The sequence below is a fragment of the Hemitrygon akajei genome, chromosome 8 (genome assembly GCF_048418815.1).
Source record: "Hemitrygon akajei chromosome 8, sHemAka1.3, whole genome shotgun sequence".
In the NCBI taxonomy this organism is placed as follows: domain Eukaryota; kingdom Metazoa; phylum Chordata; class Chondrichthyes; order Myliobatiformes; family Dasyatidae; genus Hemitrygon; species Hemitrygon akajei.
This window is the reverse complement of record NC_133131.1, coordinates 34,249,649-34,277,212: the sequence shown is the minus strand read 5'-3', so window position 1 is coordinate 34,277,212 and position 27,564 is coordinate 34,249,649. Positions and strand designations below refer to the sequence as shown.

At 39.1% G+C, this 27,564-nt stretch overlaps 3 protein-coding genes across 4 annotated transcripts in view; 2 read left to right on the top strand and 1 right to left on the bottom strand.

Moving 5' to 3' along the window:
• The window catches only part of nf2b (NF2, moesin-ezrin-radixin like (MERLIN) tumor suppressor b), a 61,832-nt gene extending 52,378 nt beyond the window's left edge, over window positions 1-9,454 (top strand). The window contains exons 15-17 of the mRNA XM_073053573.1: window positions 197-324; window positions 465-624; window positions 6,972-9,454. Coding sequence (XP_072909674.1) covers window positions 197-324; window positions 465-624; window positions 6,972-7,028 — 345 coding nt within the window. The 3' untranslated portion in view covers window positions 7,029-9,454. The remainder of the gene's footprint in view (window positions 1-196; window positions 325-464; window positions 625-6,971) is intronic.
• Window positions 9,455-11,217: 1,763 nt separating this feature from the next.
• Window positions 11,218-22,853, bottom strand: sbds (SBDS ribosome maturation factor). The gene is made up of 5 exons (XM_073053574.1): window positions 22,473-22,853; window positions 19,775-19,904; window positions 19,219-19,419; window positions 12,833-12,997; window positions 11,218-11,583 (listed from the first exon to the last, which is right to left on the bottom strand). The coding sequence occupies exons 1-5, from the start codon at window positions 22,598-22,600 to the stop codon at window positions 11,455-11,457; spliced, it is 753 nt and encodes a 250-aa protein (XP_072909675.1). The 5' UTR covers window positions 22,601-22,853; the 3' UTR covers window positions 11,218-11,454.
• A 1,440-nt stretch (window positions 22,854-24,293) lies between these two features.
• The window catches only part of tyw1 (tRNA-yW synthesizing protein 1 homolog (S. cerevisiae)), a 179,848-nt gene continuing 176,577 nt past the window's right edge, over window positions 24,294-27,564 (top strand). The window contains exons 1-2 of one of the 2 annotated variants that reach the window (XM_073053571.1): window positions 24,294-24,622; window positions 25,961-26,100. In XM_073053571.1, coding sequence (XP_072909672.1) covers window positions 24,547-24,622; window positions 25,961-26,100 — 216 coding nt within the window. In that variant the 5' untranslated portion in view covers window positions 24,294-24,546. The remainder of the gene's footprint in view (window positions 24,623-25,960; window positions 26,101-27,564) is intronic. The other variant, XM_073053572.1, reaches the window with a different exon arrangement.

Here is a 27,564-nt window from a genome sequence, read left to right as displayed (position 1 = left end):
TCAGAGGATTTTTGCTTTTACGAAAATTTTTCCCATATAAATTAATGGTTCTTCGCTTTACACCATTTCGGCTTAGGAAAGGTTTCATAGGAACACGCTACCTTTGTAAAGGTACCTGTATACTGAATTCATAATAGGTAAAAGATCTTTTAAGAAGTACAGCTGATGTCTCAATTTTTAAATCTGATTCACCTAGGTTATAGCTTCACATTCAGCTCATCCCCCAGCTGATGTTGGTGATCTTAACTTAGAATCTGGATCTTTTAAATTTGACTTCAAGGATACTGATATGAAGCGGTTATCCATGGAGATAGAGCGAGAACGGTAAGTTACTGTACTTCTACCTCTCGTGCATTTGTCCTTGGATGTACTGCATGCCAGTGGCATCAGATGAACTTCTGAATTAATAATTTTTGCCGCCTTGAAAAGGCAAATAACGTGCACAATTTTAATTTACTTCATAGTGTGGAATACATGGAAAAAAGCAAACACCTGCAAGAGCAGTTGAAGGAATTAAAAACTGAAATTGAAGCTCTGAAATTAGAGGAACGACATGCTAACATGGGCATCCCTACCAGTGAGACCATGGAGTTTTCTGATAATACTTACACACCGCTCAGTAATGTGAGTTTTCTTTTTTGAACATGTACTTGTGTATTACCTCTAAATGCATGTTGCTTTAATGCAAAACAGTAAAGATTCTTTGGCTTACTAGTCTAGTAGCATTAAGATAGAATAAAAAATAGTTCTGTATATTAACTTGTTTTCTGTCAATTTGAGTTTGTGAAGAAATTAAAGAACATCATCTATCATGTCCACCTTACTGGGACAGATAATAGCTAAAACATCTGCATCTGGACATAATTATCTGGGTAGTCTTTTGTCTTGTTTTAAATTTCTAATGGCACTTTACCACCTACCTGGTATGTATCCCTATATCTTTGTGTTTAAAATTTAAAAAAAAAATGCTATTTCTGTAACAATTGCTATTCAAATGTAACTCTCTTCAGCCTAATTTACTGATGCCTCCCACTGACTTGAAATTGGGGATATCATAACCACAAAAATGTTTTCAGAATGTCAAATTATATCTCATTCCAGATGGGATCTAATGTATGTGCACTTTCAGGATACTGCCCTGTTAATTTAGAGCATATTTCAACTGGATTATTTTATAGTTTGTATTCAAACTTGTTCAAAAATAATGAAAAATACAGAAATGTCTTTACTCCCAACATCTTTGTTGTGAAGGAAGAGGAGGTTACTGTTGTATGATAGTTCTGTACATGTTTCTGTAATATTCATATACTTGTGCAGTTTCTTTAATGTTGTGAGATGCCCAAGGTCTACGGAATGTGTTATCAAACAAAATTTTATTAATAAAATAGAATTAAATAAGGAAGTCTTAGGGCAGATGTTTTGTGTCTTAATGGTGAAATAGTGCTGACAAAATGGAGTGTTTTTTTTGGAAGTTCTTGAACTTGGGTTCTTGGTTACTAGTAGAACTTGGGTTCTTGGTTACTAGTATTCTGTTAAGATCCCACACTTAAACTAGAGATATCTAATATAGTTATGATGCTCGGGATTAGTAGTAGAGGAAGATGAAGCCATGGGAAGGATTGAACACAAGACTAAGAATTTAAGATATACTTGGGGGTCCTTGCAGAAGCATGGTAATGGGTGATTGCAACTTTAATGAAGAAATTGAGTTGAATTTTGCATGTGTTTAAGTTTATCAAAGATAAAAGATGGGATCCTGGTCAGAAGAGTCTTAACATGACCATGTTCTGGAACAGTATATGAGCTGAGTGAAGCAGTATGGAATCAAATCATGGATGCCACCTACAAGCTGAAATCAGAAGTGTGTTGTGACTACATGGCTGTGTACCAGTTCTTGTGTCTTTCAGTCAGAAGGTTGAGGCGTCCAGTGTCAATCCAGGACTAGTTAACACTTAAGGACATTCTAAGCAGATGTTACATTGTCTAAGGTGCTGTCTTAAGGTTGACCCATTAAATGGACCTCATCTGACCATTCAGATAATTGCAATGTATTCTTTCAGTTATCAAAGCTAGGGAGGATTTTCTTTCCTGGCCTGATCAACATTTTACCCACAATGAATAAGACAGTACTACTTCTCGTATTGGTATATTTGGAACTGTGCTGGCATATTGAGCAAAGTACAAGCTCCTGGAGGAACCCAGTGGGTCATGCAGCTTCTGTGGAGAACTTCCTTTTGCCACTGAGTTCCTCTAGCAACTTGTTTTTTGTTATGAACACTAGTTGACTTGAGGTTGCCTAAAAAGGAAATGATAATGACCACCAGAAAGAATAATTAATTCATTGGTGAGTGGGAAAATTGAACATAAAACACAAGGATCAAGAACACAAGTGGGCCGGAGATCATGGGGATTTCAAAAAGGCCAAGTAAGAGCTGGAGAAGGCAATCACAGCTGTCAAGTGCCAATATTCAGTCAATCTGGAGAACCAGTTATCTGTAAGGTACTGTTCTTTAGTCTGGAGAAGCCTTCTGTCCATTCCAAATGATAAAATAAGGCATCCCCTCCTTAATCGTTTAAACACATTCCACTGCAGCTAGATCACACTTCAAAAATCCCTTCTAGTGCCCAGTCAGCAGACCATCACTAGTGACAGACACCTTTGTTGTGAAGGAGGAGGTGACAAAGCTGTTTAGGAAGCAAAATATCAGTGCCGTTAGCCCCGACTCTATCTCCCCTGCCATTCTTAAACACAGTGCTAACCAAAGTCTTCAGAACCATTTTCAATCATTCTCTTAAACTGTTCCAGCATGTTTCAAAAAATCTGTTACTACTCCAGTCCCCCCAAAAAATTCAGTGATCACTGTACTGAATGACTACTGGCCAGTTGCACTCAGATCAGTCATAATGAAGACAGTTGAAAAGCCAGTCATATAATTTCTCAAATCTGTAACTCTAGATTTTTTTAGATCCACTTAAGTTCGCCTTATAGAGCCAGCAGTTCTCTAAGTAATGCAGTTAACATTCGTCTGGGCTTGATAATACACCACCTTGACTCCCTTGATTTCAGTTCAGCCTTCAATACCATCATCCTTGAGCTTCTGCAAGAGAAATTCTCTAAAGTTAACATACTGCAGTGAACAACAAAAACTGCTCTGACAGGAGGCAGTATGTGAGACTAGGCTACACATCTCCACATCCTACTCAGTCAGGATGCGGGGATATGCGCCACAGGAATGTCTTCCCATTTTCCTTATACAACAGTGACTGTGTCTCCAGTGAACCCATCAGTTAAACTGATAGACCACTGTCATTGAACTAATCGTCAGACGCGACAAATCCAAGTACCACCAGGAAGGAAAAAAGCTAGTGTCCTGCTGAAATCACAACAATTTGGAGCTGATTGCCCTCAAAATGATTGCGATATATATTGACTTCAGGAGAAATGTACTTCTGTTCCACCCACTCATTAATAACTCTACAGTTAGCACTGTTTCAACATTTAGGTTCCTGATTATCATTATTTCACAGGACCTCATCTGGGAGAACCATATCTGCTCCATTAACAAAAATGTTAGGAAGAGGATGTACTACTTCTGGCAATTGGTAAAATTCCATCTTCCACAAAACATGCTCATGCGATTTTTCATTGCCATCATAGAGGATATCCTCACAATTAGCCTTTAGTGTCTGATATGGTGCAGCATCCTCTCACAATATATGAAAACTAAAGCAAACTGTCAGGACAGCAGGAAAGGTTATTAGTTGCTGTGTACCATCACTGCAGAACTTGTATATGCCCAAGACAAGAAAACAGGCAGGAAAAATCATTGCGGAAACTATTCACCCCACAAATTCCTTCACCCACAAGTTCCCTTCTGGCAAGTGCTATAGGTCTATAAAACAAAAACTTAATGTGATTTTAGAAGCTTCTTCACCCAGGCAGTTAATCTGATTGACCACTCCAGTTAGCTCTAACCCCAACCCCTTCTATCTACTATCTCAGTTAGTGCACTGCGCTTGAAAATACTTTCGAGCACTTTTTAAAGTACAGTTTACCTTGTAAAATAATGCTGATATTTGTGCATTTATGCATATTTATTCTGTATCAGTGTTTCTAACTTTTTATTCCCTAAGGTTGTATGTTTTATGTTGCAAGTAGTTCCAACAAACCACAACCAATTCTGAATACAGTGGATTCTGGTTAATTGTGCTAGTTAATAGAGGCAGCAGCTTCTTTGGGACAACTCAAAGAACAAAAATAGAGAAAATAGCCAGAATTCTCTTCATTTTATTTGGGGCACCATGCCACTTAATTGGGACTGGAGGCTGTTGCTGAACATCAGTTGTGTGCATTTGTATGGCTGTTTGACACTCTGCCGTGCTTAGAGTGAACAATTTTTGAACAGCATCAGTTGCAGAATCAGAATTGGGTTTACTATCACAAGCATATGTCATGCTGACATTTTGTTTTCAAAAAACAGTGATCTTTGTCACTTAAAGTTGGCGAGAAATGAGCAGCAAGACAGTTTAGAATTGTTTTGTTCACCGTGGTTTCAAGCATTCTGGCTTGGACATGCCAGAAACACCTAGGAGTGAAAATGAAATGATTTCACTGTTTCAGGTTAGGAATTACAAATAATTTGAAGGTATCTTGAATATTACAATGAAAATGAAGTTTTGGAGTATGCAATTGTCAAAAGCATTAAATGAAGTTAGTCCATTTTCTGCATTGGGTGTCTGCTGATTTTGTTTATTTACAATCAGTGAAAAGAACATGGCAGCGTCCGCTGGATGAATTCCTCAATCAATAACTATTAGGAGCTAATACAGTTTTATAGTACTGTAGCAGTACAGTCGACCCTCCTTATCTGCGAGTTCTGCATGTGTGAATTCAACCAACCGCGAATCGAGAAAACCCGCAAGTGCTCTTCCAGCAATTGTTCTAGCATGTACAGACTTTTTTTTTCTTGTCATTATTTCCTAAATAATGCAGTATAACAACTAGTTTACATAACATTTACATTGTATTAGGTATTACAAGTAATCTGGAGATGATTTAAAGTATACGGGAGGATGTGCATAGGTTACCGTGGATCGGGATTGAGAAAAAATCGTAAGTTCTCTGACTATGTAAGTCGGAACAGGTACATCCGGTATTATTTAGCGTCAGTTAGTCAAACATTTGTCTTAGTATATAGTATATATTTAACCTTTCTATGCATATAAAACACTTAACGTATGTTTCAGCGCCAGGCTCGGGAAGTTCCCGAGTTCGATCTAGTGACAGACCACTCTCAACGCGCTCTCCTTCCGTGCCTGATTGATGTGGAGGATCAAAAACCCAATAAATAAACCACTGCGTTGCTTAGTAATAATTGTAGCTTTCATCGGGGCAGGGCCTTTCTCACTTTATCCTTTAAAATTGTTCCGATCGTTGACCGACTGTAGCCTAATGCTTTTCCAATGACTGATGTCATGTCACATCTTTCTGATCGCTTTATTATTTCCACTTTATTTTCAATTGTGATCGTCATTATTTTTGTGAACTGAAACACTGCGGATTCAGAGCTCAGCTGCCGGGTCCTAATGTCCACAGCACTGAGACAGGTTAAATAAGGTCTGGGGTTCTGCTGCGTCCTAAGCTCCACCAAATTGAGATAGGTTGAATAAAGGACTTGAGCATCCGCGTTTTTTGGTATCCGCGAGGGGTCCCGGAACCAATCCCTCGCGGATAAGGAGGGCCTACTGTATTGGTAATGTTCTAACTTGATCTGTGCTTCATTTAAAAATACAACTTGTTACTCAGTTAAACAGTTTGTCTTTTTTAAACCTCAACTATTTCCATGAAACTTCGGCTAATTGGGGCAGCTGTTTATTTGGACCAAAATGTATTAGATAGATAGATAGATACTTTATTCATCCCCATGGGGAAATTCAACTTTTTTCCAATGTCCCATACACTTGTTGTAGCAAAACTAATTACATACAATACTTAACTCAGTAAAAAATATGATATGCATCTAAATCACTATCTCAAAAAGCATTAATAATAGCTTTTAAAAAGTTCTTAAGTCCTGGCGGTTGAATTGTAAAGCCTAATGGCATTGGGGAGTATTGACCTCTTCATCCTGTCTGAGGAGTATTGCATCGATAGTAACCTGTCGCTGAAACTGCTTCTCTGTCTCTGGATGGTGCTATGTAGAGGATGTTCAGAGTTTTCCATAATTGACCGTAGCCTACTCAGCGCCCTTCGCTCAGCTACCGATGTTAAACTCTCCAGTACTTTGCCCATGACAGAGCCCGCCTTCCTTACCAGCTTATTAAGACGTGAGGCGTCCCTCTTCTTAATGCTTCCTCCCCAACACGCCACCACAAAGAAGAGGGCGCTCTCCACAACTGACCTATAGAACATCTTCAGCATCTCACTACAGACATTGAATGACGCCAACCTTCTAAGGAAGTACAGTCGACTCTGTGCCTTCCTGCACAAGGCATCTGTGTTGGCAGTCCAGTCTAGCTTCTCGTCTAACTGTACTCCCAGATACTTGTAGGTCTTAACCTGCTCCACACATTCTCCATTAATGATCACTGGCTCCATATGAGGCCTAGATCTCCTAAAGTCCACCACCATCTCCTTGGTCTTGGTGATATTGAGACGCAGGTAGTTTGAGTTGCACCATATCAGTTGCCCAGTGTGTCCCAGTTTACCGTAATTCACTGTTAATGTAAAAGTATATGGTGAATAAAGTTGATCCTTGAATAAATGAACTCGGCGTTTAAAACCATTCCAACAAATGTAATCCTCCTCTTTATTGGTAGCCTCATGTATTTCCCATAGGAAAGACTCCTTGCCATACAGTAATGTGATACAGGGATAAGACTTGGATATTATTTGGAAACTTGTTGGTGAATAAATTTGAAAGGTATTCTCTCAACAATTTATTAATGTGTTTTTTGCTTTAATTCAACAGCTTAATTTACAGAGCGTAACTGCAAAGACACAAGTGGCCTTTTTGGAAGAACTCTGACTTGCACAGAACTCTGGTCCGCTCACGAGTTTGATCTACCTGCATTCCAGAGCCAAGAAGTGAATTTAGCACAATTTTTTTAAGGAACTTCAGCAATTTGTTTTGTAAAAAAAGAGGAATTCTGCTTGAAACTACAAGTACAATGATTTGCATACTGGCAAAGACAGTGTGTTTAAGTCACTAAGCATATAAAGCTACACTAAATGGGAAATGTTACGTGTAATTCCCAGTTATAACAAAAAATGCTAGTGCCTTTGCTGCTTATTCTAAATATAATTATGGACTAATGGAATCATTTATGCTTCAATCAGGATACTTAGCCATCTATATTAAAAATGTTATTTATTCACAAATCGTCAAAAACACGGACCCATATGTTTTCACCCAACTTGCTTCACTATTGTTTTATCATTTTCACTGCTCTGATGAAAACCTGTAGTAGTGAATATTAATATTTCACTACTATAAATTAATTGTCCAGCATTTTATTTCAGATGTTTATTATTTCACATGTTGTACTAGTTGTCATTTAAGAGTACTATGTTGTACTGTATTGAAATGTTAACACAAAACCATGACTTCCTAATTAGACCCATCCAGTTTGTTGCAAATATTTACAAATCTTCATCAAACTACATTTATAGCTTGGTTAATGTTTGTAGTAATGGTTAGTGATATTTAAATGATAATAGTACAATGCACCAGAACATAAGACATCATTTTAATTGAGTTTTTATAACAAAATAAAATTGAACGTGACCAAACCTATAAAGTCCGTATGGGGTGCGTTGGATTGGTAGGTATGAGCATAAAATTATAGAATCAGAATCTGTTTCTTTTTGTAATCAGTCTTACTTTGTTTTAATACACTAATGTGTTAGACCTGATGTATGTGAAACTAATTTTTGTGCAAATTCTTGATAGCTTCTCAAAAAACTACAACTTATTCTTCAAAATGTTGTTAGATATAAAATGAGACATTTTCAGATACCAACAAGATAGTGAAAATAATTCAAATAGGTTTGCATAATTTCCACAAGTGGCATTTGCACAATAATTTGGTGGTTTCCAATCAACAAATATGTATAGGTTTGCATTTATTCAATTGAATTCAATTATGAGAATATATTCATCCTTAACTAAGTATGATCATGATTTTAAAAACCAAAATGCTGTAAGCACTTGTCAGGTCAGGTTACCTCTGAGGAAGGAGAATTAAAGTCCATATTTCATGGAGATTTCCTTTGCAGCTCTGATGAAAAGTCTTTGAACTTTAAAAAGTTAGCTTTTTTCTGAAGATGGTACCTGGCTTACTGAGTGTTCGCAGTATATTCTGGTGTTTAAAATTTCTAGCCACTGCATTTCATGATTTTTGTGATCATGGGGTTTTGTTGTAAGTGGCAGAAAATTTATGTGGAAAAGATCTCTAAAGCTATAAAAAATTCTAGATACTTTAAGGAGACGAGCCATATTTAATTCACAAGGAGAAACAAATGATTGCCTATTGAGTGGTTTGATGTGAATTTTCATTATCAAAATTAGCTGGAACATTTAGAAGGTCCACACTCATTGTTTTAGAAAGATTTACAGCAATGTGAGAAACTCATTTTGCTGTTTAAATTTCATTTGAACTTTATTTTCACATAATTGGTACACTTTAGTACAGCTTACAATGCCAAGTTAGCTTTTCCTCAGAAGAAATGAGGATAAAAACACTTTTTTGAAAGAATATTTTGACTGAACTAAGCATATAAACATGCTGATTGAAGTTGTTTGCAGTTTTATAGTGTATTTTTTAATTGATTATTTTCATAAGCAATATTTAGTAAAAAGATGTTTATGTTCTTGCTATTAAAATGTTCAGAATTTCTACAAGCTCATTCACTTGGATATGTATTTGGTTTGGTTATGTCATTAAATGTGGTGGTATCATCTGTCTATTTTTACCAACTTGGCATTTGTTTCCACTGAGGTTACTTTAAAGATGTATTTTTATCACAGCAGTTTGATGGAATGCAGAAACTTAAGCATGTTTAAACCATGATCAGTTACACACAACTAATTGGCTATGTTCAGAGCCAGAAAATACTTTATAACAGTGCATATTATATTCAGATGAAGCAGAGTTCAAAGGATAGATTTCGAAAGATGGGGTTTGGAGAACATTACATATTAAGAATTGATAAAAGTTGCTTGTTCTTTGACTGTCTTAATATTTTGCAAAATTTGCTTGTTCATCTATTCACAGCAATTTATTATCTAAACTTGTATGATTTATTTATTTTGTATTTGTATTTTCTGCATTGTTTCCAGAATTTAAGCAACTTTCTTTACACCTGTATCAGGCAATAAAGGACACAGTAAATTGTGTATTCCTGAACTGTATGTTCAAAATAAACAATTATGATTGTATATATCCAACCCCACACACTGCAATGCTGGTGACCTCAATATTTGTTGTGCACTAAGTATTTATCAGATGTACCTTAAGAAAAGTGAGAGACATACTCCATCTATCCATGATGCTTTGCATAGCTGGGAGTGAAGTAATGTGCATGATACAAATTTTAGAGATCATTTGCAGTTCTTTGTGCTGTCTGTCACACTGGGTTCATCTCCAGTGTGACAATCCTGTACAGTTGCAGATACTATTAAGCAATTTTCCTCACTATATAAACTTCTACTGAAAATTAGCCAACAATTTAAATATTTAATTTACTTCGGTTGGATGTACACTTTGTTCTCTGGAGCTCCTGCTTCACAGTTGTAGTTGTTGCAACCTGCTGCATAACATTTCCTTTAATCATTTTTAATCCTTCCCAAACTCTTTCCACTGTGCAGTGCCAAAAATGTAGCAATGTATAGGTATTATAGACAGTTCTAACAATGTGGTATACTTATTAATAATAAGTAATTGCAGATGTAATTACTGATCCTCCACAGCTGGACAAATTCTGGAGTGACTAAACTACAGAAGACATTTGAAATCTGAATAGCTTTATAACATAACATCAACAGTAGTTGTTGTGTCACCATGGTATTTGTCCTAACAGTCTCAAACTCTATGGTTGAAGCTTTGTTTCATCAGTGCTACAACAATGAAACTTAAGGATCACACAATCAATGTGACAATGTTGTAGAGATGGCAGGTCACTATCTATGAAAAACTGTTACAAATATATTCCATGAGGTGGTCAGATTAATTAAGACCAATGACACAGTTTGTGGCCAATTGCAGTGGGGGTTGACCGTCCAGGCTTTAATTAATAAATGACAAGGTCTGTATCTGATAAGTGCTTGCTCACATTCTGATGAAATTAATGATAACCTAAGTGTCTTTTGAACAGTGTAAGAGTAAATATTCTGTGGTAAGTGACTCACTTCTTGTTTCAGTGTATTTCTACCACTACAAGCTCAAAGTCAAAGTAAATTTATTATCGAAGTATGTATGTCAGCCTGTGCACCTTGAGATTCATCATCTTGCAGTTATTTGCGGGAAACAAAAAATAAAACTTATGGAAAAACTATAACCAAGACTGACCAACAACTAATGTGCAAAAGATATCATGCAAATAATAAAAGTAAACAATACTGAGCACAAGTTTATTTAGTTATTTATTTAGAGATAAGCTGCACCACCCAGCAATCCCTAACAACTCCCCACTTAACCTAATTACAGGACAATTTACAATGATGAATTAACCTACTGACCCAGGCATTCTAGAGGGAGGACATACAAACTCTTTACAGAGGATGCCGGAATTGAACTCCAAATTCCCAATGCCCTGAGCTGTAATGGTGTTGCACTAACCACTACACTACTGTGTTGAAAAGTCCTTTTAAAGTGAATCTATAAGTTGTGGAAGTGTTGAGATGTGTGAAGTGATCTCTACTAGTTCAGGAGTCTGATGGTTGTAGGGTAACTTCCTGAACCTGGTGGTGTGGGACCGACGGTATCAGAACGCATAGCCTGGATGATGGAGGTCCTTAATGGATGCTGCTTTCTTGTAAATGTGCTCAATGATGGGGAGGTCTTTGCTTGTGATGGACAAGGCTGTATCCAAAACTTTTTGTGGACTTTTCAATACTGTGATAAAATGGAACTTCAGAATACTCATAATTGAAAGCAAATGAACACCAGCATTACAGTCATGTAACTGTACAAGTTAAAGAAATCAACAAAGCAACGTTTTAACATCTTTAAACACCTTTTAATTAAATACAAGAGAAAAATAATCTAAGAATAGAATACTTCTGTAAAGAGTATCAAGTGGATTAAGGATTAAAAAATGTATATTACTTATTCCTTTTGGGGTCCCACTAAAGCAAACACAGTTTCAGTCCACTTTAAATGGATTATTTATTGGTACCAGTGTGGTTTAAGAATACTTGGTTTTGCAGCTGGACCAAAACTTCCATGAACAACTTATTCAAGTTTTTCATCACCTTCTTCCACCTCCTTTAAGCTGAGAACTTCAAGGGAAGCCTTTCCCTTTGTTTCCTGTCGGATTAGTTCATCAATTTCTCTGAAGCAACCAGGATCAATCAAACATACCTGCAGTAAAATAATAAAGATGATTTCTATTTAATTACCAAAAAAAAAACAAATGGCCATTTGGACCATCAGAAAATTTGTGCAGCTGCTGGCTGTGTAATCTAACATTTAAAAGAAATTTCAGATCTCAAATCTTTCTATCACTTCCATCAATGAGTGTATAGCCAAGTTCCCTTTATATTTCAACCCTGCATCTATGCAGTGGGCATTCATGTGTGAATTTTAGCAGACCAGAGAGGATAATAAAGCACAGGCTAGCCAAGCATCATTTGGTATCCAGCCAGCAACATTTCTCAGCAAAAGTCAATAGTTACCTACGATGATTAGTAATCAATCTGATGTCTGCAGCATCCCAGAGTAGGCCAACACCTGTTTTCTACCTCAGTTAAGACATGATAATTCCATACAGGAAATGTTAATACAATTATAACATTTTTTAACCCTGCTGAACTTAGAATTTTATTTCCTGGTCAGTATTTCTTAAATATTCAGCAACTGCTGTTTTATGCAATCAAATCAGTTAATATCTCACATGATTAAGCTAGAGACAGAAATTACAAGGATGTTACCTGCACTGGTGGGCTGAGATGATACTAGACATTTACATTAGAAGGAAAGACCGAGTAATGTTATGATAGATGTAAATAAAATGAGGGGCATGGATAGGGTAGATAGCAAATGTATATTTGAGATAGATGGAAAGGAAGGTGGATTATAAGATATTTCAATAAACTTTTCACATAAAAAGCAGTCAGTATAAAAATTGAGCTGCCACAGATGGTGGTGAATGCAGGAACAGTAATGCATTTTAGGAGGATTTTACAAGTACGAGAATGAGGAGGAGGGATATGGAATTAATGCAGGCAAGTGGAATTAGTACTGGTAGGCATAATGATCAGTGCAGACATTGTGGGACAAAGGGTCCATTTGTATTTTGTAGAACTCTGACTCATTACAAATTTATTGCATTGAAAAATCTTAACATCTTTGATAATTACATTTATTAATGTTTAGGTCCAATAAATTGACATGGTTTCACTGGATATGCAGATAAACAATTTTTATTAACTAGAAAAAAATTGAGAGATTAAATATGTTTTGAGGGATTAAAGTGTGATTTTAATGCAAGCCAAGAAATCACATTGCACCCTGGTGAGCATGAAAGTAAACTAATCCAAATCTGAAACCTTCAAACCAATAGCATTGATCATGATACTCCAATATACCAGGAATGTAAAAAAAAACTTACAACATCTAAATCTTCAGCAAATTCTTCGCTTTCCATCATTTTAATCAGTGGCTTCAGTTTTTCCTTAAGCCGCTTTCCATCCTTTACTGGAATCCTGAGTCGGAGTCTCATGTGAGCACGCTCAATCTGCATGCTATCCTTGAGCAGTCTGATAACTTCCAATGCCTTTACATATGAAAAGATAAATTAAAAGTTAGTTACTTCAGTTCTGTTCACTGGAACATTTAAGCAAGTAGAATTTAGATACGCATATTTAAACATCAGCACTGTAATGTAATTTAATCTGGATTTGTTTCTACAGCATTAACATTACACTACCGATACTCAAATATTAATCCAAAATCCTCTGTTTCTGACATGTCCAGTGGAACCTTAAATACAATAATGCATTAATTCCTTTACAAATTTATTTTTTCTAATAATGTTTCATTTGCATAGATTACTTCTGAAATATAGTCAAATATAGCAGATAAATTTTAGATGAAAGTAAGATGAATGTAACAGTCATAATTGGTTGAGCATTGCATTCACTGGGGAAAAATTGTAGTTACTGTGTATGCCCACAAGAAAATGAACCTCAGAGTTGTATATGGTAACACATATATACTTGGTTAAAAAATTTACTTTGAACTCTTTCCAGTGGCACCATGATTGCTTTATGTGTGCATCTCAGCAGTCCAAATGGTGCCTCGGGTCAAACTTTTAAACTGAAAGCCAGCATCTCTAAAAGTGCAGTTCTCTCTCTGCCACTGAACCAGTTACCAAACTCCTGAAACAAACGTCAAATTTCAAAATCACTTTTTGGAAGCGGACACCAGGTGGACAGAGGAAACAGTTCAAGGATATTCTCCCATACTCTTTCAAGACAAATGCAGTATCCTCCCTGACTGTCCAGCACTTCCTAGCAGAAATAGAAGATTGAGCTGTCAACCTCCATCATTTGTACCACTATCATCTAGACAACCGGTGGTGATACATAAATATCATCCTTGTCAACACGCCAATTTCAAGAACAATACTGCAGGACAGCTTTAATTCCTTTGTTTTGAAGAACTCAAATACAAACTTAAGATTCAAGGATTTTTAACACTGATGGCTGGAGTAACATACTGCACAAAGGAAAATGGTTGTGAATTTTGGAAGTCAGTCATCTCAGCTCCAGTTATAATTTCAGGAGTGCAGGAGTTTCTTAGGGTAGTGTTCTGGGCCCAACCACCTTCAGCTGCTTCAGTGTTCTTCCCATTCGTCATAAAGGTCAGAAGTGAGTAAGCCAGCTGATGTTTACACCATGTTTAACTACACATACAAATTTACAGCAACTGACAGTTCACACCTGTACCTGTACAGGTATAGGCTGATACATTGCAAGTAATGTCTGCCACAAAAATATCAAGCAATGACCAAGTGTAATGAGACAGTCTAAACCCCCAACCTTGACCTGATGGGATGAACATCTCTGAAACCTCCATCATCAACATCCTGATGGTCACCAATGACTGTAAACTAATTGGAACAGCAATACCAATAACGTGGTTGCAAGAATCGATCAGACACTGCATCTCCTGACATCTGTCACAGCAAGCTGAAACAGCCAAACCCTACTGGTCAGCTGACAACCAATCCCAGTCTTTCACTGATTGGTCATCGTTCCCATCAACACCTCGAGTCTTCTTGAGTGAAGTATTTAATTAGTCCTACTTTGGCACGTATTGTTGAGTTTTGAGATTTTTGTAGTTGAGTGGTTTAACTGAATAAAGGTTTATTTCGAGTTCTGGCTTTATTCTATCTCCTGGCTCTCGGTCTCATCAGTAATTATTGGGCAAGCAAACAACAAATTGGTGACAAGCTGCTGCATTATATCAACAAAGCAATTTTCTCAGAAGGCTTAAGGGCAATTCTACAATAGCAGCAAGCTCAATTTTGGGCAGCCCAACTGAAGTTAATCAAAACCTTGACCAGCAGGTTATCAGTGAGTCCATCAACATCGGTGTTAAACGTTCGTGAGCTATGTTTGAATCATGATCAATGTTTCCTCCATCCTTTTTTTTTACAGCTGTGTGGACCAACCATTGCTCTGAGCAAAAATTTTTTTACACGGCTTGAAAACCGTGGCATTTTAATTTTTTTTGTAATATGCATACTACGAATATTGACTGGACTGTGTTGGCAGCTTTCCAAAGGCTGGCAGTTTATTAACAATGACTACTCATTTCCATTCTATGTTTATTGTTACAATTTGTAACAGTGCTGTAACGTGAAACACCAGCAATGCAAATACACTGAAGCTCTAAAATGTTTCAAAGTGAAGGTTGTGGTACATTTATTATTTAGAAAATTTATGGATTATATTCATTAACATACAATTACAGGGTATTTCACAATGATATTAAAATTATGTAAAAGAAAATACCAGCTGTGCAGCAACAAAGGCTATGTGCTTGGGAGCATTTCAGTTACTAAATGGCCATACACCAACACAGCTTAGATGGAGCAATGATTATGGTTCAAACATTACAAAGATATATTCCAGGTCAAGTTTGCCAGCAAAGATGACTTGTGGAAGACACATACTTTGCTCCGAAAATTGGGTACTGTTGAATATGAACGTTATTTCAACTTCATCCTGCCTCAGATCCTGTGTGATCTATCGTTTGATGAAACTGTCCAACAGCTAACAAGCTTTTTTTGGAGAGCAGTCATCTCTCTTCAGTGTTTGCTACCTTTGCCTACAAGATGTTAAACACGAGGCAGATGACTTCATCACATATGCTGGTATCATCAATCGCGAATGTGAAAAGTTCAAGCTGGGTAACGTGACTGAATCACAGTGCAAATATCTGATTTTTATTTGCAGACTTCAGGCACTTGGCAATGCAGACATCCACAAACAGCTATTGGCTAGACTGGAACAAGACAAGCTATCACGAAAGAATGTCAACTTGAAACAGAATTCCATACTGGTCAAACAGAACCATGTCAATGCAGTTTCCAATGGCCCAGACATCACTCAGTAGGTCTCCAAATAGCCAAACACAGCTTGTTGGAACAGTGCCATATGGCATAACGCAAAAAAAACTGCCAACATAAGAAACACATCTGCAGCAAATGCCAACACCATAGTAACAAAGAATTTTCCCGTCCTTCACTGTCTTTCTGGCTAGTGAAACACAGCACAAGAAGTTTTAACAGCCATCAAAATGTACAAGAAGTTTAATGGTCATGTTCAAAGTAAACTTTACCCCCAGGAGATGGTACATCAATGTATTTATCAATAATCAGTTGGTTAAGCTTCAACTCAATGGTGATGTTTGACACTGTATCATCTCCAAATGCAAGTGGTGGGCACTTCAGTCCCTACCAGTCAAATCAACTTATCACTCTTCTGCAGGGCACTGGGTGGAACTCTGGCGAGCTGAACTGCATGGTGCAGCTGAATGGAAACCAAGTCAACAGTGTGTGTTACCTAACAGACCCCCCAGACCTGAATGTCCTTGGCACTGACTGGATGGACAAGCTTGATCTCTGCAGCATCCCTCTGGATGAGGTCCGTATGAAGATAATGGCTGTTCAAATCATTTCATTTGACGCCATACCACCATCAGTATGTGAGACCATACAACTACAACAGCGCTATACAGCAGTGTTTAAAGAAGGTATAGGTCAATGCACCAAACTGCAAGCAGAACTCCATCTTTGTCCAGACACAAAGCTAGTCTTCTGTTCCAAAAGACCGGTACCATACGCAGCCGTACCAATCGTTGAGCAAGAGCTAGATTGCCTACAACAAGCTGGAGTGATTAAAGATGGCAACTACTGATGTGTGCGGCTCCAATAGTCATTAGCAAGAAGGCCAACAGTACACTGAGGCTGTGTGCAGACTTCTCAGCTGGTCTCAAAAGTGGCTATGTAGACACACCAGCAGTCATTACCGGTACCAGCAGATCTCTTTGCAAAACCGAATGGCGGTCAATACTCCGCGAAGCTGAACTTGGCTGAAGCCTACGTCCAGGCTGAAGTGGCAGAAAATACACAGGAGCTTCTCACCATTACAACACACAAGGCGTTGTTTTACTCCTCCCTCTGCCTTTTGATGTACAAGCGGCTCATTCAATTTTCTAACAGCTTATGGACATCATGCTGAGTGGGTATTGACGGTGTTGCCACTTACCTTGATAATGTGATGGGCACAGATCAGACAGAACTATGCCAATGCCTGGACCACGCTTTGAACAAACTACAAGACTTTGGGCAGAAAGATTCAGCCTCCTGCTGTCTTCAATCAAGTATCTGGGATTCTGTCACTGCCTTGCTCCCAAAAACATTACTACTATCTTAAAGATGCTCCACCATCAGAATGTCAGCACTTTACGATCAATTTTAGGCATGATCAGTCATTATTCAGTATCTCTTCCTGCAGTACTCAATGCCCTATTCAACAAGGGTGCCATGTGGAGCTAGTCCAAGAAGCCGATGACACAAAGCTGGGCGGCAGTGTGAAATGTCAGGAGGATGTTATAAGAATGCAGGGTGACTTGGACAGGTTGGGTGAGTGGGCAAATGTATGGCAGATGCAGTTTAATGTGGATAAATGTGAGCTTATCCACTTTGGTGGCAAGAACAGGAAGGCAGATTACTATCTAAATGGAGTCAAGTTAGGAAAAGGGGAAGTACAACGAGATCTAGGTGTTCTTGTACAACAGTCAATGAAAGCAAGCATGCAGGTACAGCAGGCAGTGAAGAAAGCTAATGGCATGCTGGCCTTTATAACAAGAGGAATTGAGTGTTGGAGTAAAGAGGTCCTTCTGCAGCTATACAGGGCCCTGGTGAGACCCCACCTGGAGTATTGTGTGCAGTTTTGGTCTCCAAATTTGAGGAAGGACATTCTTGCTATTGAGGGAGTGCAGCGTAGGTTCACAAGGTTAGTTCCCGGAATGGCGGGACTGTCATATGTTGAAAGATTGGAGCGACTGGGCTTGTATACACTGGAATTTGGAAGGATGAGAGGGGATCCGATTGAAACATATAAGATTATTAAGGGATTAGACACGCTGGAGGCAGGAAGCATGTTCCCGCTGATGGGTGAGTCCAGAACTAGAGGCCACAGTTTAAGAATAAGGGGTAGGCCATTTAGAACAGAGATGCAGAAAAACTTTTTCACCCAGAGAGTGGTGGATATGTGGAATGCCCTGCCCCAGAAGGCAGTGGAGGCCAAGTCTCTGGATGCAATCAAGAGAGAGTTAGATAGAGCTCTTATAGATAGCGGGGTCAAGGGATATGGGGAGAGGGCAGGAACGGGGTACTGATTGTGTATGATCAGCCATGATCACAGTGAATGGCGGTGCTGGCTAGAAGGGCTGAATGGCCTACTCCTGCACCTACTGTCTATTATCAAACCTTCTTTTGACACATTTCAAATCAAATTAAATCAAGTTTAATTGTTATTCAAACCATACATGGATACAATTGAACGAGACAGGTTTCCTCAGGGGCCAAAGTACAGAAACATACACGCGCATATAAAATAGAAAGATAAAAAAACATTGCCACATAAGAAAACCCAGGGTTGTCAACTGTCATCAAGAAGAATGTGTTCAACTATGGGGTGGGAGCTGTCTAATCCCATATATTCCTCGAATGTTCCAAAAAAAACTGACATGCATGCAGCAAGATCACTGACCTCAGCAGGAAGGAAATGTGGACAAGTCAAGAAGGAAGCCTTGGGAATCATCCTTACTGTGAAGAAATTCCACAAGATGCTTCACTTTTCTTACTGATCACAAACCACTGCTGTCCATTTTAGGGTAATAAGAAAAGTCATCTCAGTGTATAGTTAACCGTCTACAAAAATGGGCCATAATGTATTAGCCTATGATTTTGAAATAAAGTACACATCAACCTAGAAATTAGGTCAGGCGGTGCCCTCTCCACACTTCTGAATCAACAAGTTACTGAAAACGAAGTCGCACTAGTTTTCAAGTAACCTGTTGATATTGTGCAGAGACAGCTAGGGCTTAACACCTGAGTGAGTTTTGTTGAGAAGCTGGACAGCTCGATGCTTGGATCTGCACAAAAACATGAATTAACAACAAAAAAACCCTAAATAAATGACTACTCTCATCTTACTTCAAAAGCTGAACCAGCCAACGTAGAAATATTGCAAGCTTAAACAAAAATTACAAACATAAAGAAACCTGTATAATCCAGTAAAATAAACATCTTATTGTCACATCTGGTGTTCTCTACACAGATGAAATTGTTTTGTCAACAAAAGAATCGTTTGGAAGTCTTGTTCTTGTTACTGTGAACATCAGAACATGCACTCTGACTTAAATACCCCTGCAAATCCAAGTAAAAACTGCACCATTTAGTGTTTTGTACTAGTCTACCTGCTGCTTTGTACTCTTGTTGACCTTCACAGAGTAGTGGATGTCCTTCATAGCACGCTCTATTAGGTTCACGGTGTAAGGTCTCTTTGTTTCGGGGTTGACACATTTCTCTGCTACTATGGTCGCTATGTCTCGGAACATCTGCTCAAGCTGCGCATGCCGCTCCTTGTCAGACACCTGCAATTCACCCTTTGCCAGAATCTGAAAGATAAAGATCCTTATTTGTACTTAAAATTGAACTCAAAGTATTAAGGAGTAACTATTATAATTACACAATTGTAAGTTATTTGGAGAGATTAATATTGATTCTCATCAGAGTTTCTCATGATAACTATTTATTATATATTTTAAACATTGTTGGTTAGAAGCACTTCAGGGACAGATAGAGTCTGGGCAACCCAGATACAATATTTATTCAAGTTATTGGAATACACTTCCAAAATATATCAACCTACTGTCACTGTGACATTAAAGCGAACTTAGAAAATAACAATTTTCAATCAGGCAATAGCTTTCAACACAACTTATTTCTTCTGCAAATTTTGTCAAAACACACCTGTTTACATATGTCTGTCATATTATCTGTCTGAAATGCTGCTACACAATCCTCTTTTTTTGCCACTTGTCCTTTGGATACATTTGTAAACACGGTGTGTGTCTGAAGAACTTCATCAAGATCCTTTTCGCTGAAAATACAAGATGGGTTGAGATAAAGAGCTGTTCATAAAAGCATACAGAACAAAACCACTCAAGTCTCTCTTTATAAACCCATACTTCACTTAACTATCCAGTAGATCATGTTATCTAAAAGTTTGTGTCACTGCATTCTCTCGTTTCCTAGGACCCAGAATGAAATCCAGATGCTTTCTCTGGATGTGATCCAATTGGAATCAAACTTCTAGTAAACTGTTACATACCACGTGGGTATGTTGTGACTGTCACAACACCATGATGTAATTGAGTATCTGGTGAGCGTGATGTAATGGTCTTGTGATGGTGGAGTGATGTATTTTTCCGCCAGCGTGAGTTCACGATGTAATTTTCCCGCCAGTGTGAGGTCACGTGATGGCCTGTTTTCAACAGGTATAAAACGGGGAAAGCCTGCTATGACGCAAGAGTTTTTGCTGGGACATCATTTAAGTCGTCCGTTATTTCATTATGCTGCGTATTTGGTTTCATGACGCAGTTTTGTTTTAAAGTGGAGTTTTGATTCCCACTGTAAGGTACATTGTCGTTGTGCCGGCAGTTTTGAAAACCACTGCCAGTTATGTTTGATGTATCTTTGATTTAATTTTAAAGTTTAAGGATTGAAGAGTGAAGATTTACCGAGGTACGGAAACCCAAAGGATCGAGAAAAGTTGGTGTCGTCGGTAGTTTACTACAGGATCGACCTTATTGAATCCTTGTTCAAGGAGGTTGCAACCTGCATCCAAGATAGCCTCTGCATTGTGAAAGCAGTAAGGGCTGGGCACAGTGTTATTCGTCAAGGGAAGGTCAGTTTCTTTAAGCTGTTTTAATTTCCTTCATTGTAAATCCTTAGGGCAAGGCATATTTTGGCTGGGACCAGCAGTAACGTTACGTCGTCGAGGAATTCGTTACTTAAGGAAAGTCTTTCCTAATTGTCTGTGTAAATCATTTGGACTTCCACATTAACCACTTTTAAGAACTGTGTTCGCATTTATAGCTTTAAAAACTGTTCGAGTTGCCATATAGCAGTTAACTTCTGGTTAAGTTAGTCGTTTGTTTACTTTTCATTTTTATTGAGCAGTGTTTAATAAATGTTTTATTTGTTTATAAAAAAAAACCTGTCTCAATTCTATTCATTGTTGCCATATTGTAACAAAACAAGAACTGACTTAAAATTCTCATTTGGTTGATACTGCACTGTCACAGAGACTAATATTTTCTTACAAATGTTAATTTTGTAAAGGAGTGAAAATTCTTTTCATTATATTGCATGATCTTAGCAACCCAATCTACAGTTCCACAATTACACGTTTAATTTCTATGATAGTCAATGATTTCATGTAAAACTGTGACGCTGTAAACTGAAATATAAACTATGTTTGTTTCAATGTAATTATATCAGAACAAAATTTTTTTTTAAATTAGCAATCACACCATCCTAGATGTTTGACCTTTGACGTTTGAGGTCAGCTGAGAAGATCATCGGGTCTCTCTTCCCACCATCACGGACATTTACACTACACGCTGCATCCGCAAAGGAAACAGCATTATGAAGGACCCAATGCACCCCTCATACAATTTCTTCTCCCTCTTGCCATCTGGGAAAAGGCTCCAAAACATTCGGGCTCTCACGGCCAAACTATATAACAGTTTCTTCCCCCAAGCTATCAGACTCCTCAATACCCGAAGCCTGGACTGACACCTTGCCCTATTGTCCTGTTTATTATTTATTGTAATGCCTGTACTGTTTTGGTGCACTTTATGTAGTCTAGTGTAGCTTTCTCTGTGTTTTTTTTAAAACGTAGTTCAGTCTAGTTTTTGTACTGTGTCATGTAACACCATGGTCCTGAAAAACATTGTCTCATTTTTACTATGCACTGTACCAGCAGTTATAGTCGAAATGACAATAAAAGTGACTTGATTTGACTTGACTTTTTGGAGAAAGCCCCTATAGCTCTATTTATTTCCAGAATTATAATCTATTTGTAGTAAGATTAAGCACACTAGTATATTAATGCATATATTCTTAGATAAAAGAAAATAGTAATGTAAATAGTAAGTGAATATATATGTCAGATAAAATGTCTAAAAAAGAGTCCTAAGCATGTGATCCAGTCCTTATGTTCCCTCTTTAATGAGTCCTAATTTTTTTTAAGCTCTTGGTCAACGGGATCAGGAGACACGAATAATTAAGAATGGACACTCTCTTCGTGTGAGAGGAGGAGAGCTGCAAGGATGACAAAATTGAATGGGAGGGTCGGCACCCAAACTCAGGTATCAGTCAATGATGGGTTCGGAAGTTAAGTTCGAAGTTCAGCACATCTGTGGGAATAGCATCAAGGTTTAAGTGAGTATTATGACACACGATGAACTTTGAGATGGAAGCCACCACATAGCTCTTCGGATGTTTAACGAACAGAAGCCCCTTTATTATAAATACATACTACCTCAAAAAAAAATCCTAGTCCACGACAATACCAAATTACATAAAAATACAAACAAATGGAGATATATTAGATCAACAGAAGTAACAAACTGTGTGCTGGGTGCATGGACGGGATACTCACGCTCCATTCCTCCAGCTTATCACTTTGTTCTTGTAGCAGGCGATTTCAAAGCGTTTCCCCGCTCTCTTCATGCGGACAATCGCTACGTTGGTCAACCGGATTTGGTTGGTGGGAGTGAAGATGGACATTTTGGCTGAGGGTCAGAATCCGCCCTCGGTCAACAGACTCCTCACGGGAGGACGGTAACCACCGCCTCTCTTGCCCGAGGTTTGGCTCCTACCCTGGGAACTCGCGACTCGGTTCAGCCCGGCCCCTGTCGCTCTCGGTCCCACACACCAAGCCCCGGCCCTTCGCTCTCGGTCCCGCACGCCCAACCCTGACCCCGTCACCCTCCGGCTCAGACCCGACAACGCAGAGGCGAAGAACTCGTTCCCTCTCGGTCGGCTCCGGCGGGAAACACGGAAGCGGTTCTATAGTTCCACCTGCTCCAAACAACTTTGGACAGCCCGACGCCGACAGCTCTTCTGCTATTACCCTACTTGTCTGGAAAATAAACGTTAATGCTGTAAGACTCCGTACAAAAAAAGTTAATATTTATTTAGCGGAAAACGTTAGCTCATTGTTGCGCAAGGGGACGGCTGTAGCTACACGGGTGGGGAGAGTCAAGGGTCTTCCCACCGTTTCCCGGTCAGAGGTTTGGGTGATCATCTCGGTTTCAGGGGTCGATCCGGCGGGCATGCAGTCCCCAGACAAGAGGGAATGGGTGCAAAGGTGGACAGCGGATTCTACGAGGTTGTCCCGGATACATGAATGTTGTTGCACACTCAGCTTGTCATCCTGTGGTAAACTATGTATACCTGTCTGGACACGCCCCTCTGCTGACTGCTCCTGTGGCTCCTCTCACAGACCCTTGTCTCCTCCCTCAGTTTCCGAGATGCTGTGTCCCTTTTGCTGCTAATAAAAGCCTATCGTTCACCTCCCGTCTCCGAGAGTTATTGATGGTGCATCACATCCACAGCAAATTTCCTAGCACTATAAGGCCAAAAAGTAACTACCAACTTCAGCAGCTGTATTTGAAGTTTTATCTTTGAGGCACGGTAAATGATTTAAAAATTCGACCTATTGAGCCTAAATATATATTGCAGAGAGGTTAATAGCTCACATGATCACTGTTACAAAAATATATGTGACTTTCATTAATTTAAGAATATTAGTGTTGAAGTTAAAACCATACAGCCACAGGACAACCTGACTGAAATGACTGCAAAACCAGATTTGACTGGATTTCCAAGAGATAACGTATTAAGTGCTTTGGAGAAGAAACTGAAAGTTACTCCTTTAAACATTTCTCCAAATCCCAACTCGTTCAAAATTCTGTCACTTCACTTTTCTCAAATTACCCGATGACAAAGTAGGAGGCCATTCAGTCCACTGAGGTAATGCTGGGCCATATCCCACAGCATTCTCATCAGCCTTGTTCCCACCAAAATATAACTTATTCTGTCTCCCATGCCTATTATTTTCCCCCTCTACAGGGATTCTGCCACCTGTCAACCTTTCTGACGCTTTCCAGTAGCCAATTAACAAAACTGTACGACTTTGTGGAAATTAGAATTTCTAATAGAAATCGCCAAGTCAGAGGGACAGATGAATAGACCTGACACCGAGAACAGTCCAGGTCAGGATCAAACTCGGAGTAACATATGCACAATGCTGGAGGAACTTAGCAGGTCAGGCAGCATCTATGGAAAGAGATAAAGGGTCAACGTTTCCGAGGCTCTTCATCAGATTCAGGTCTTTGTAGCCTTGAGGTGGGTGAACGTTTCCTCCTCATCACAGCCGTCCCGAGGGCGGCGGGCACTGGGGATAATATCTCCATCCTACGGGATGGAGGTGAGACAGGGAAAGCCTCACTCACTGCCGGCGAAGGACGGAAGTCAGTGTGAATAAAGTTGGTTGAATCCCGGCACCCTCTGCGTTGAGCAATGGCGGTGCTGGGAGAGTTGTGAGGAGCAGGATCACATCCTTCTGTCGTCTCTGAGGCTCCTGTTTGCCCGCTGGGCGAGCAGTGGGACCGCGTTTCTCTGCCGTACCCGAGGCTCCTGTTCACTCGCCGGGTAGGAAGCGGATTGCCATGCGGGCGCTGATGGTCGTTGTGTTATTGGCGCTCTGCCGTCCCGGGCCGGTGTGCGGGGAACAACGTGGTGACGGTGAGCCTTCCACAACCTTCGTCTGAAGTTACTAGTGGAGATTATCTTGTCTGTGAATCGTTTGATTGAGGTCTACATCAGTGTCGGTCGTGCCTGATCCTCCTCCCGCGGACTGAGCGCCGAACTTCACCATTGGATACAGGCGCGGACCTAATCTTGAAAGCTAGTGTTTAACAAAGAAACGTAGATTTAATAAATATATTTTGCATTTTGCCCTGTCCATCTATCCACACAAAATCACCACTTCCTTTTTTTAACTAAATTTAGTATACTTTCGAATTACATTGCCCTTATTTTAAAACCCATGTCTAAGTCTTTGATTTTTTTTTGTTTGGTGTTCTTGATAATTGGTCCTTAATTTGCCCATCATTAGTGTGGATCTATGACCCATTTTTTTCTACATTGATGTCCTTTTATTGTTCAGGCTTCTCTAATTCTATACAATCTAATTGTTTATAAACTTTTGTGAGATCTTATCTCAGTAGCAACTTGAATGAATAAACAAAGTATGAATTAATCTAACATCTGTAGCAGTATCCTCCAGCATTTCAGAGGTGACTTGAATGGATAGCAAGCAAAAAAAAGTAATGTCCAAATGAATGCTCTGTGGGATAAGTTTTGTTCAAGGAGGGGAAAAGAGTTAAGACAAAAATAAAAGCAACAAACAAAATGATGGAGGCACTTAGCAAGTCAGGCGGCATCTATGGAGGGGATTCCACCTTTTATCTCCCAGCTTCTTACTCCATCCCTTCTCTCCCACTCACCTTCCCCCATCCCCTCTCTCCCCCTCACCTGCTAGCTGTACTTTCCCCTCCTCCCACCTTCTTATTTTGGTTTTTACTCTTCCTTTTCTGTCCTGGTGAAGGGTCTTGGCCTGAAACATAGACTGTTTATTCTCCTTCATAGATGCTGTCGGACTTGCTGAGTTCTTCCAGCACTTTGTGTGAGTTGCTCTAGATTTGCAGCATCTGCAGAATCTCTTATGTTTAAAAAACAAAATGAGATTCAGGGAGAGAATGTGAGAGAACAACTCTAGGACATCTTTAAGATAGGACAAGTGATGTGTGGCAGTCATTACTGCCAACAAACATCAAAACAAAATATGTTGGATAGAACATTGGAAAACTACTTCTATTTGAGTAAGGACATACAGCTTTTAATGTCTGCTGACAGAAGGTGCAGAGCGTCATGTTTGAAAACATAACCTGCAATAATGCAGAAGTCTGGAAGCTGAAAATTTTAAATTTGAGGCAGTGAGTGAAGGAAAGACAATCAATCAGGGAAAAATGAATGCAAATTAGAAGTTTTGACACTGAGGTTTATTTTCTCACTTTCCAGTCTACATCAGTGAGATGTGGAACTCCTTCCAGAATTATGCGTTGTCGTTGTGGCACATTAGATACTACATCTACTCTTCTATTGCTGTTGCCGTGGGAATTTGGGCAATTTTTGAGTTCCTGGCTAAGGCCAATAACAAGGTAATAAGTGTAGTAAGTTCAGTAGTTATCCTGCTTGTATTAGAACATGGAAGTAATGAGGTGTAATTTTGAAAGCCACTCTGCCGCGGTATTGACCTCACTTGTGAGGTGCTGAATGAATGCTTGACATTTCCTCATTAGTGGAATGTGTCAGTGGGCTGAGTGAAAATTGGAGTGGTTCTTGCCTCTTGGCCATGAACACAGTGGATTCCGCTTAATTGGGACACATCAGGACCAGTACATTTTGGCTCAATTAAGTGGCTGCCCCAGTTAGCTGAAGTTTCATGGAAATCGTTAAAAAGGTTTTTTAAAAGACAAGCTATCATTTAACTGAGTAACAAATTATGCATTTAAATGAAATATAGAACAAATTAGAACACTGCCAATGTTATTACAGTACTATAATACTGTGTATTAGTTGCTAATAGTTATTGCTGGAGGAATTCATCTGGTGTATGGGGTGTTCAGAGAGAGGTAGCACCTCTGGTGAAGGGGCTTCTTGTGTCCAATGTGGGACAGCTCACTCACTTTTGGTTCTCACCAAACACTCAGCTCTCACACTTGGCTCCAAGTATGTTTGCATGTGACAGTGGCAACTCCCTGATACACCGTTTTGAAAGGCAGGCTAAACCAGGAGAGGGTAGCTGGCAGGCTGCTTACCCCAGTGGAATAGGGACATGTCTGTCCTAGAATGTGAAGTCAGCTCTGGTGGACTGTGCGGATGAGATCAACAGTGAAATATAATGGACATGAAGGTGGTTCTTCAACAGTTTGTGGAGAGCGAAGGGGATGATAAGGCACAGAAGAAGTCATGGTTATCCACTTCAACCAAGGAAGATTGCAGATTGTGATGACTACTCGTTCTACTGGACCCGGACTTCTGGAGGTCAAGAGAGAGGAACTGTCCCAATGCAACAGTTTTTCTACTTTAAAAACTCTCCCGCATACATTGGCATCGTTGGATATGACGGACAGCCAACATGCTGCCATATTCTTTTGATTGATTGTAAATGAACATAATTAGCACAGACACCTTGTGCACATAATGGACTGCCTTCATACAATGCTTTTGACAATTGCAGCTTCTAAATTTTCATTTTTATTGTAATGTTCAAGATGACTGTCGATGCCTTCAAATTTTTCGTATATCATCTCCAAGCCTGAATGCTTGAGCTGCAGTGAGCAAAATGTTTCTAATTGTCTTACTGTTTATTTTCGGCCAATTATCAGTTACAAAAATTACCTCATTTTGAACATAAATGCATACAAATGCACAGCATCATGGATTGTTTCATTTTTACTGTGTACTGTACTAGCAGTTATGGTTGGAATGACAATAAAAGCGACTTGATTTGACAAATAACACTATTTTTAAAAAAACTTGTTTGCTCTAAGCATGGTATAGTGTCTAACGGCCACATGAATTCATGCAACAGGCGTTGGTTAGAAGCTATTCGGTAACAG

Excerpts from the sequence above, each read along its gene's own strand:
- sbds (XM_073053574.1), bottom strand. The coding sequence starts at position 22,600 with ATGTCCATCTTCACTCCCACCAACCAAATCCGGTTGACCAACGTAGCG. Across the intron at positions 12,998-19,218 it reads ACAAGAGTACAAAGCAGCAG|GCATTGGAAGTTATCAGACT; the intron begins GTAGACTAGTAC and ends TCATATGTAAAG. Across the intron at positions 11,584-12,832 it reads TTGCTGAAGATTTAGATGTT|GTATGTTTGATTGATCCTGG; the intron begins GTAAGTTTTTTT and ends ATTTTACTGCAG.